Raw genomic sequence first — 11,578 nt, forward strand, 5'->3', positions numbered from 1 at the left:
TGCTTGCTACTGCAGGTTTCTCTTGATTTCCAACTTTTGCATTCCATTTCCCATGACGAAAAGGACATCGTTTTTGCTGTTAGTTCTACAAGGTCTTGTAGATCTTTATAGTCAACTTCAGCTTCTCCAGCATCAGTGGTTGAGGCAAAGTCATGTTGAGTGGTTTGCCTTGGAAAGAAACCGAGGTCACTGTATTGTTGACTGTGAGGGCTACTCCATTTCTTCTTGGAAAGGAACCGAGGTCACTGTTTTGTTGACTGTGAGGGCCACCTTATTTCTTCTAAGGGATTCTTGCCCACAGTAGTAGATATAATGGTTCCCCGAATTAAATTCACCTATTTCTGTCCACTTTAGTTCACTGATTCCTAAAATGATATTCACTCCTGCCATCTCCTACTTGATCACGTCCAATTTCCTTGATTCATGGACCTAACATTCCAGGTTTCTATGCAATACCACCAGACACATCCACAGTTGAGTGTCGTTTCCGGTTTGGCTCAGCCAGTTCATTCTTTCTGGAGGTATTAATAATTGCCCTTTCTTCTTCCCCCATAGTATATTGGACACCTTCCAACCTGGGGTGCTCATCTTCCAGTGTTATGTGTTTTGCTTTTGCATATTGCTCATGGGGTTTTCATGGCAAGCATACTCCTGTGTTTTGCCATTCCCTCCTCCAGTGGATGACATTTTGTCAGTACACTTCACTATGACCCGCCCGTCTTGGGTGGCCCTGCACAGCATGGCTTATAGCTTCATTGCATTACAAAGCCCCTTCACCAAGACCATGCTGTGATCTATGAAGGGGTTTCTGATACAGGTGTTAAGCAGTCTAGCTTAGTGGTTAAATTGAAAGTGAAAGTTGGCTCAGTGGTGTTTGTTTGCAACCCCATGGACTATACAGTAGAAGTCCATGGAATTCTCCAGGCCAGCCTTTCCCTTCTGCAGGGGATCTTCCCAATCCAGGCGAACCCAGGTCTCCTGCATTATGCATGAATTCTTGACCAGCTGAGCCACAAGGAAAGCCCAAGAGTATTGGAGTGGGTAGGCTATCCCTTTTCCAGTGGATCTTCTTGACCCAGGAATTGAACTGGGGTCTCCTGCATTGCTGGCAGATTCTGTACCAGCTGAGCTATCAGGGGTTTTTCAAGTCAGACATAATCAGGTTCTTCTTGTGATCCTGGGTAATCTTCTTTGCACCCCAACTTTCCTATCTTTGAATGGAATTGTCATAAGCATATATGAGTTTTATTGTCCATAAAGTGCTTTGTATAAATGCTCTTACTAGGAATTAGCCAACAGCTACTGTGTTCAGGGAAGCAGGCAACTTTAAAACACTTGAAGTGTGGCCATCCTGTGACACAGGGCTGAGCCCCTGATTGAACCTGAGAAATCTCTTGGTGCAGAACTGTTTCCCAAAGAAAGAGGTAGACAGTAAAGAAAGGAGCCCAGGGAGCCCATTAGGTAATCAGGGGACCACACCCACCATCAGATCTGTAACTGGCTTGAGACTATCACTTGCTTCAAAGGAAAGGACTGGAATGGAAGGAAGGGATCCAGCCTTCTGGCACTTTCTGACTAATCATCTGTCTAAATTGATTTCCCACTCCTTTTTTTCTTTTTATCTTTTGGGTATGTAAAATGCCTTCAGGTTTCAGCTGGTTCTGTTGTGTCAGGTCATCAAAGATGCTCTCATGTGGAGGGCTTGTAAATGGGTAAATGGATTAGAACCTCTTTGGTAGGTCCATCTGTTCTGTCCCTACTTGAAGGCCTTGGCACCAGGATTTGGAGGAAGCTGGTATAATATAGCATCTGTCCAATGGGAGCAGAGGTGAGTGGCCTATGGTAGGTGAGTCAGTCAGAAACCAGGAAATCTTCTTATCGTGCCAGATACCTGGGCTTTCCTCAGCAGCAAGAACTAAGCAGCAAAATCTGGTGAGTCAGCATGTCTGGGAATTAGAGTTGCCAGTCTGTGAGCATGTGGAATTTGTGTAAGTTTGGGCCTTTTGTTTCTTTCAGCATTTCAGTCTTAGAAACACAGATCTGGAAACCAGAACGTCCATGTGGTATAGTGCTGTTTGTTTTGGATAATTTGGCTTGAACAGGTTGCTTCTCATGTATTCTGGTCTTCCAAGAATTAACACCCTTGCCTTTAAAAATTTTAATAAGTTGCACTATGAATTACTAGCTATACTCTAAAAGCATAAAAAGGCTTCAAAAAACTTACTTGGGTCTGTCATTTTCCACACCAAAACCCTTCTGAAGGGGCTACAGTGTGATTTTGAAACCTAAGTGAAACTGCAAATCCATAAAGGGCATGTATAGTCATGTCTGTCATTTATTCTTTTTGAAGGTGGAGAATGGGACACACCCTGATACAATGTGATTCCAATTAACACAGGAACGATTATGGTCTTCACTTTAAACTTGTATACTCAGAACATACCCTTAGAATTACTTTTGAAAATAACTCTGATTTTATGCAAGTACTATTTGGAGGAAGTAAAGTTCTTTAGCTAAAGTTTAAAGCTTCAACTTTCCATTAAAATACCCTTTTACCCTACTGCCAGTCTCATTAGAGCTTTGAATTTGGATTGTGAAGGTCCATGACTCTAGAGCTGGTGAGACACGGGTCTGACATTGATTTGGTCCACTTCCCTGCTATACTTCCAAGTTTCTATTAACATAATTTCAGAGGCTGCAATTATTATGCTCTGCTGTGCTGTGCTTAGTCACTCAGTTGTGTCCAACTCTTTGCAACCCCATGGACTGTAGCTTGCCAGGCTCCTCTGTCCTTGGGGATTCTCCAGGCAAGAATACTGGAGTGGTTTGCCATGCTCTTCTCCAGGGGATCTTCCCAACCCATAAATTGCACCCAGGTATCCTGCATTGGTGGCTCAGACAGATGGATTCTTTACTGTCTGAGCCACCAGGGAAGCCCAAGAATACCAGAGCAAGTAGGCTGTCCCTTCTCAAGGGGATCTTCCTGAGCCAGGAATTGAACTGGGGTCTCCTGCATTGCAGGCAGATTCTTTAGTTAGCAAAATTTTACAAGCACTAAATTTTAGATGGATCTTCTAGTAGCCTAGTTGAAGGTAAGAATGAGTCTAAGTAGATAAAGTGTCTCCAGAGAAATCACCTCCTTCCTAGCCAAGAAATTTCTAGCAATCTTCCTATAAAACACTTTTTAGTTAAAAATAAGTAAATCACTATGATGTTATGTATTAGTGCAGACTTCTTTTTCATCTAGCTGTTATCCTATCATTTAGAGATTGTATTTGGGTAAATCAGCCCTTCTTTTAAAATGGAGACACCTTCTTAGAAGACTAAGCCTGCATTTAAGCCTTTAGGGCATTCACATTTAGTGTGAACTTGACTTTCCTTCTATATTCTACCTTTCTGAGAGGGGTATTTAGAAAAGAAGCTCAGCGACTGGGACCCTTGGCATGGAATACAGTCCTGGTGGATGGCGCCCATAGGTGGATAGAGTAAGGGTGGAGAAAGGGCTTGCACATTCTTTACCTCATCTTTAGGGCATTATGAAACTATATATAGTTATTTGGGATGTGACCACTCTTTCTCCCTGTTCATCCTACTTAAAAAGAAAATCTGAGAATTTTGACATTAGAGACTAGAAGATGAACCTTTTATTGGTACCTTTGGTGTTAACACAGGTTCACATAACTTTCTTATGTGATGGCAAATTTGCAAGACAAATTTCCTTTGGAATATTTCTGGCAAACCCATAGTCTTCCTGATGCATTCTGCACATGAATTCTTTGTGATCTATGTTACCTTAAGAATTTTAGGAATTTCCATTATTGGTTCTCCATATGTGTCCTAGCCACTGCATTTCCAAGGTGAAGGTATAGGCTTGTGAGGAAGGTGATGGTGAACTTGGGGTATTTCCACTAGTTCATGGTTGACTCATTGCAAGAATGGTGTTGCACTGTGCAGTTCCTGGAGGAGAGCTTGCATACTCTGTCTTCCTGTTCGGTGGTGATTGGTCTTTAATTTTCTTCTAGGTTGGCTGGCTCCTCTGGCTGATGGCATGTTGAGGCACATGGGCCAGTGGCAACGAGGGCATCCAATCCAGAGAGGGCCGCTCTAGAGGCCAGGCCACCAGCATCATGGGCCAGTGTGTCACCAAGTGTAAGAATCCCTCATCAACTCTGGGTAGCAAGAATGGAGACCGTGATCCCAGCAGCAAGTCACATGGTAGGCGGAGTGCAAGCCACCGTGAGGAACAGCTGCCAACCTGTGGCAAGCCAGGTGGAGATATCCTTGTCAATGGGACCAAAAAGGCAGAGGCTGCTCCTGAGGCCTGCCAGCTGCCAACATCCTCCGGAGATGCTGGGAGGGAGCCCAAGTCAAATGCCGAGGAGTCGTCTTTGCAGAGGTTGGAAGAACTGTTCAGGCGCTATAAGGATGAACGGGAGGATGCAATTTTGGAGGAAGGCATGGAGCGCTTTTGCAATGATCTATGTGTGGACCCCACGGAATTTCGAGTGCTGCTTTTGGCTTGGAAGTTCCAGGCTGCTACCATGTGCAAATTCACCAGGTTAGTCACAAATACTTGGTGTCACCAGGTGAACAGAGGAGGAAAGAGAGCACCACTGAGCAGTGGTGCCCAGCTAGGATAGAAGTGGGCACCAACAATCCTTGCCTGAAGTTATAAATCCATGTTGCCAAGCTGCTGTCCCACCCCACTGCTATTTCAGACTTTTTTCTTTCACTCCTTTGTCAGTTCACTTACTTCCTTACTCAGTGTTTATTGTGCACCTATCATGTGTCAGGCATTGGGTGCCACTGGGGATGTGCTTGGGAGAAGGCAGTGGCACCCCACTCCAGTACTCTTGCCTGGAAAATCCCATGGACGGAGGAGCCTGGTGGGCTGCAGTCCATGGGGTCGCTAAGAGTTGGACACGACTGAGCGACTTCACTTTCACTTTCCACTTTCATGCATTGGAGAAGGAAATGGCAACCCACTCCAGTGTTCTTGCCTGGAGAATCCCAGGGATGGGGGAGCCTGGTGGGCTGCAGTCCATGGGGTCACACAGACCCCATTGCTCTCCGAATGATACCCTTAGTCACCCTATGTGCCAATAAGGACAACTGGCCCCGGTTATCAGCTAGTGCGTGCATGCACAGTCACTCAGTCATGTCCAACTCTTTGTGACCCTGTGGACCATAGCCTGCCAGGCTCTTCTGTCTGTGGTATTTTCTGGGTAAGAATACTGGAGTGTGTTGCCATTTTCTCCTCCAGGGGATCTTCCCAACCCAGGGATCGAACCCATATCTCCTGCGTTGGCAGGCTGATTCTTGACCACTGAGCCACCTGGGAAGTCCTGTCAACCCGTAGTTGTGTCCACTGTTATCATCATGCATCCTGATAGAGATTATTTGTGGGAGACAACATGGCAGGGTCACTGCAAGGTATGGTTTGCAGAGCACTGGATTATAAGAAAGAAGAATTGACTTTGAGAACCCCTCTATAAAACTTTTAGTCCCTGGGTAGGTTACTCACAGACCTCAGATGTGATATCTTCAGAACATACAGAATCTCAAAGAACATGATCAGTGTGAGACCATGTTGTAAGCCAGAAGTGTTATATATAGATGTTAAAAAATACACATACAATTTTTGCTTTTTAGTAACAGAACTTTGATTTCTGGTGGCAGTTTCCCCAGGTTCATCCAGAATCTTTGGACTCCAAAAATTTTCCTTGGCAGTAACCAAAAATATTCCAAAACCAAACAACCCCTATAGAATCAAAAGGAAAACAGGAAGACTCCCTCGCCATCTCCAAGGAATGTCTAAAGCTTAATCACTGTTGCAGAATGAGAAATGGCATGGAGCAGGAGACTTTGAGTTTAGCTTTAGAAAGATGAGTAGATGAATGAATGAACTGTTACCAGCAGCCTACCATGTGCTTGGCACTATCTAGAAGTTGACATAATAACTTGTTGACTTAAACCCTATGAAGTAAGGTAGTATTCTCACCATTTGGCAGATGAAATAGGATTGCAATTAGTAGAGGAGTTGGAGTTCAAATCCCGACAGCCTCATAGTTATGCTCTTATGATACTATATCGCCTCTCAGTAAATGATATCATTGGCAATTATTAATTGTGCCCCTCCTTCCTGTTGCAGGAAGGAATTTTTTGACGGCTGCAAAGCAATAAGTGCAGACAGCATTGATGGGATCTGTGCACGGTTCCCTAGCCTCTTAACAGAAGCCAAACAAGAGGATAAATTCAAGGATCTCTACCGGTTTACATTTCAGTTTGGCCTGGACTCTGAAGAAGGGCAGCGGTCACTGCATCGAGAAATAGCCATTGCCCTGTGGAAACTCGTCTTTACCCAGAACAATCCTCCGGTATTGGACCAGTGGCTAAACTTCCTAACAGAGAACCCCTCGGGGATCAAGGGCATCTCCAGGGACACTTGGAATATGTTCCTTAACTTCACTCAGGTGATTGGCCCTGACCTCAGCAACTACAGCGAAGATGAGGCCTGGCCAAGTCTCTTCGATACCTTTGTGGAGTGGGAAATGGAGCGAAGGAAAAGAGAAGGGGAAGGGAGAGGCGCACTCAGCTCAGGGCCCGAGGGCTTGTGTCCCGAGGAGCAGACTTAGTGGCTCTGTCTCAGGAGCAGCAGCAAGGATCTGCCTGCTGCCCTGCAGTCAACCAAGGAATTGGACCTTTCTGAAAATTACTGAAGATCCGGATATTTTCTACTTTACACCTTTCTCTGCCTTGTATCTGAAAGGGCTCTAAAATGCTGTATCATGTTTTAGGCACTTTCTTCACTTTTGGTTATTTTGGTTATTTCCCTTTTTTGGGGAGGGGTCCCCCAAAATATTTGAACCTGGCTACATGTTGTATATCTTTTTTTTTTTTTTGAAGCCTTCAGATAGTAAGCCTGCCACTTCTTGCACAAATTAGATTTTTTTTTTTTTGGTGGGGGAGGGTGTAGAGCAGGTAGTAGGAATGGGAGTTAGGTTGAATTATCATTATAAAATGATAGTGCCAGATCTCAGTTTTGCATATTCTTGTTTTTCAGGGCAGGTCTGTACTGTGTGTAGTGCTGTTTACATGGTTGGATTTAGGTTGTAATAATTACTTTTAAAGATTTACAGAGTTGAATTTTGAATTAGCAGTGTTAACTGTTAACCACATTGCATTAATTCCCAGGCGATTTAAAGTTCTTGGAGAGCCAGGGCTGGCCAGGAGCATTTGTAGTCTGGTGACGACCCCCTTTTAAGCTAATTTATCTGAAACTCTTTATTTTTCTCACTTCTTGCTCATTCCTTCTTTGACCTATTGCATTTCATGTTGAGTTTATCCATCAACATGCTGCGCCTGTCAGTCAAGTGAGCAGTTTTGTTAGAACACATTGTACTGAGAACCACTTAAGCATTGAATGCAGAGAAAGCAGTGCTACCTCAGTTTTGCTGGAAGTAGACTTTGATAGTTTTCTTTCTTTGATGAATTTTCTGTATTTTCATGTTGTAAGTGGAAATACGTTTTTTTTTTTTTTTTTCATTTGCTTTGGAGCCAAAGTTTCTGTTCCTGGTGGTCGGAAAACTGTGCCTGCCGGCCAACTGACTTGAAGGAAAACTGTGGTATGGAGCTCTGCTTGAATTTTTTTTTTTTTTTTTTTTCTTGAGTATCATCAGCTTACTTGTCTGGCAAGTGCAGGAGCCTGGGGTTGACCTGAACTTTGCCAAACAAATACATAAGTGTATTTAATAGTTAAACTTGTGCCCTTTCCCTCCTTGCTGCACCCGTGTTGTCACTTAACCCCCAGAAGTTATTTATTTTCTTCTTTGTTAATGTCAGGCTTATTTGGGGTAATGTGATGACTATTTAGGTTTACATGACCCTCCTCACCTTTTCCTACCCCCAAATATGTATATATACATATATATGTATATATTTTACCTATATAATATATATATATATACACATATATGTATCTATATTCCTTTGTTTCTTTGCCTGCTAAAACTAGCTATAAAAGGGAGCTGCCTTCAATATACAAAGTATAAGAGTGTCAGGGAGAATCATAATGAAGGCTTTTGAATCTGAATTTAGATCATTTTCATTAAAGATGAATTTTCTCAGTCCTTTCCTCACAAGAGGGAGTCCCAGTTCCCTAGACACCTCCACTGCTTGCTCTGTAAGGCCAGCTTTGGCTAAACTGCCACACAGGAGCTGACTGGTCCTACCTGGTTTTAGTAGAGGGTCCTCTTATTTTTCCATTAAAAAAAAAAAATGTCCTCGTAAAACTGTACTGGAAGGATGGATGGCAGGAACTTGTACCGTTCAGCTTCCAATACTTTGGAACAGATTGAAAAGGGAATTTTTAAATAAAAATTTATAAAAATATTTATACTCTTGAGGCAGTGAGAGTTTGTCTATTAAATATTTGGAGTTCTTCTCCCTCAACTTACCCCCCATCTCCCTCCCAGGTATATGTTTCTTAGCCTGGGCAGGAATTGCTTATTTTGAGTTCTTTTATTACTAACCTATGGCTCTGGGCTCCCATCTTTACAAAGATGATTTAAGGAGTTTCTGCAATGTTTTTGTAAAATTGGTATTGACATAGGGAACATATATATATATTTTTTAATCTGAACCCTGAGAGTTGCCCCTTTTACAGGGCTGGATGGGAAACTGAAGTCAGCCACAGTAGTTAGCAATACTGCTGGAAAGCTGATGGGTCCCAGTCCAGATATCTGGCTTTGTTCTAGCCTAAGACACAGGAACCTTGTAGACAGTTTCTGAGGGTCTTAGCACGTTCTGTGGGCTCAGTTGAAGTCAAGGTACCTAGGCTGAGGTATTGAGACTGCCATTTCATCCAGTCAATTTACAACCCCATTTTTCCTCAGTTCTGGATTGGGCAGAGGTTAAGGTTTCAACCTTAACCTAGCAAGCTGCTTCTAGCCAGGTAAGGCTTTTTCTGTCTCAGATCAGAAGGGTGTATGGCAAGGACACAAAATGCTGAGTATCCTAAATACTCTGGGGGAACTGGATTCCTTCCCCAGCCTACAAGAAAGCATTCCATGCATTAGGTGTGTTATGATGGATTTTTAAAAAAACACTCAGCTTCCTTATCAACAAAAGAGCCATTTAAATATTTTTGGTTATATATTTAATGGTCTGTTTGTTAACAAATGCGAATTAGAAACCTGAAAAGGGAATGGTTAGGGAGGGACTTAGTTTCCTTCCAAGTTTGAGTCTTTGATGCAAGGAATTCAAGCTTAAGCAGTCACGTGGACCAATGCTTGACTTTTTCATGGCTATAGGAAAAGCAGTTTTCTGCAGAGGGATCCAAGATGGAGTGTGTGTGTGTGTAGGGTTTGCAGTTACACTTCTGGGAAATGAGAGGTTCCTGTTCCTCTTCACCTACAGATGGGTTTGCTGCTTAATGAGTGAGCAGTAATTGTGTTGAAGAGGTCAATGCATGCCCCTCAGGTAAGCCAGTGCACACTTCACTTTAAACAATAGGATACCAGAGTGGTATGGTGGTGGTGTGGTCAGGGGCAGGATGTGGATGCCATTTTGAAAACAGGCAAATACCAGAGTGACTACAACAAACGGAGTGTGTTGGGAGGTTGTTTTTTGGCAGCAGTTTTGTGTGTGAGCTTCTATGGTATTTCTTTAGCAATTGATTAGAAAGCAATATGAGATGAATTGTGCTTTACCGGTTGCTCTTCCCCTGTACCTGCCAAATGTGACTGTATCACTCTTACCCCTGCCTCCTGTGATGACACTTTGCTGTACTTAGGCTAGTTGTCTCAGCAGTTCTCCCTGCCACATGTGCTCACATGTGTGAGTTTGGGTCAAGATTCCATTTCTACCCTTCTGGTAAGAAAAAAAAGTCTAGAGCTATGTAGAGATCCAAATTTCAGCCAAGCCCTCAGGTTCAAGGAAATCCAACAGAAAATGTACAAGGCAGTGTTTTCAATATTAAACTTTGCTAAGGAAGGCACAAACTAGCCTTCCTGGAGAGGAAGAAAGGATTAAGCCACACATTTATTAGTGGGTCTTAAAACAGTATGGATTTCCCAAGGACTGGTGGTAAAATTCAGTCCTCAGTGTTGGAGCCTGCAGGGTGTGGGACTCCATAGTTCATGTGATGGCCGCATATAGTATACTATACCAAACTGTATTAAATAGTGATGGGAAATTACTTAGATAAGGATCTGGTATAAAAGTTTAACCAGACAAACCAAAACATCTGTGTTTTGGGCCAAGTTTGGTTTGCATTTAAAGTCAAGTCTTCAGTGCAGTGAGCCCCAAAGGTATAAAGGCTGGAAGAAAGCTGCTGCTAGGTTTGTTTTGCTGTAGTAGCCCACTTTGCCACTCTTCTTGTGTGTCTGGTTAGTGATGACCTGAACATCTTGGTAACTGCGTAACTGACAAAGGTCTTCCCTGGGGGACTCAGCAGTATCTTGTTTAAATGTGTGCGTGTGTGCTAATTCACTTCAGTCATATCCGACTCTGTGTGGCCCTGTGGACTATAGCCAGCCAGGCTCCTCTGTCCATGGGATTCTCCAGGCAAGAATACTGGAGTGGGTTGCCATGCTCTCATCCAGGAGATCTTCCCAACCCAGGGATTGAACCAGCGTCTCTTATGTCTCCTGCATTGGCAGGTGGATTCTTTACCACTAGCACTACCTGGGAAGCTTTTGTTTAAACAAGATGGACTAAAAGGACTATTAAGTCATTAAAGTGTTAATTGGGACTCATTTGAGAACATGTAACATTGATCCTCCTCTTACTCCACAGTTTTCTGAATCATATAGAGGGGTTTCCCGCCCACTCCCCATTCAGAGTTTACACCTTTGTTAAGCTGTAATCATTAGCATTTATCCAGGTTAACCTTGACTAGCACTGCCTTACATTGAGGATCTGCAGGTGTTTTTCCTCACTGAAAAACAAAATTGAGTAACCATCAGATTCTGTTTCTGATTCAGGTGCTGGAGTTTATCACATCCTTCTCCCTATTCCTCTCTTTGAAAACTGAGCCTGCTCTTCTACCACCCACCTTCCCTACAACTTTCAGCATAAATCTTGCATATTGCCAAAGGAAGCCATTCAGCAGCTGCTGTGGTTTTTTCCCCCAACGCATTTATTCTGGGAGAAGTGTCTTCCTTCTGACCCTGGTCCTAGCCCCTTGAGTCTGTTATTAATTGCTCTTACCTGTTGCACTAATGAATATGATTCTAGGTTTCAAAGGAGGGATTTGAAGCAATAGGCAAATGGGGCTTGGATAAACTGGTCCTACAAATAAGATACCCTGCCTTATCCCGCTGAGGTGATGAGTCGACTGCTCATGTGACCCTCCACCTTTGTGGATTCCTCTTGGTTTGTGACCAGCGTGTCTGTTTCTTGAAGTTGTACAAACTTGTTGACAAAAGTCAATATTTTGATTTGTATTCTCTGCACTGTTGCACTCTCCAAATGGCTCCTTGAATATTTTTATTAACTTGTTACACACATTATTGTCTACTTTTTTATTTGGAAGGTAACCTGCTGTTGGACTTAATAAATTTGTTTACTTGACTAA

The 11,578-nt window shown here is 43.1% G+C and overlaps 1 protein-coding gene across 21 annotated transcripts in view; it reads left to right on the plus strand.

The window, feature by feature from the left end:
• The window catches only part of DCUN1D3 (defective in cullin neddylation 1 domain containing 3), a 59,477-nt gene extending 47,899 nt beyond the window's left edge, over positions 1 to 11,578 (plus strand). For all 21 annotated transcript variants that reach the window (XM_086375426.1, XM_086375425.1, XM_086375423.1 and 18 more), the window contains 2 exons: positions 4,023 to 4,558; positions 6,152 to 11,578. In XM_086375426.1, the coding sequence (XP_086231552.1) occupies positions 4,128 to 4,558; positions 6,152 to 6,635 (915 nt within the window). In that variant the 5' untranslated portion in view covers positions 4,023 to 4,127 and the 3' untranslated portion in view covers positions 6,636 to 11,578. The remainder of the gene's footprint in view (positions 1 to 4,022; positions 4,559 to 6,151) is intronic.

Source organism: Bos grunniens, chromosome 25, assembly GCF_055505025.1.
Source record: "Bos grunniens cultivar Pamir isolate PY7600 chromosome 25, Bosgru_T2T1.0, whole genome shotgun sequence".
Lineage (NCBI taxonomy): Eukaryota > Metazoa > Chordata > Mammalia > Artiodactyla > Bovidae > Bos > Bos grunniens.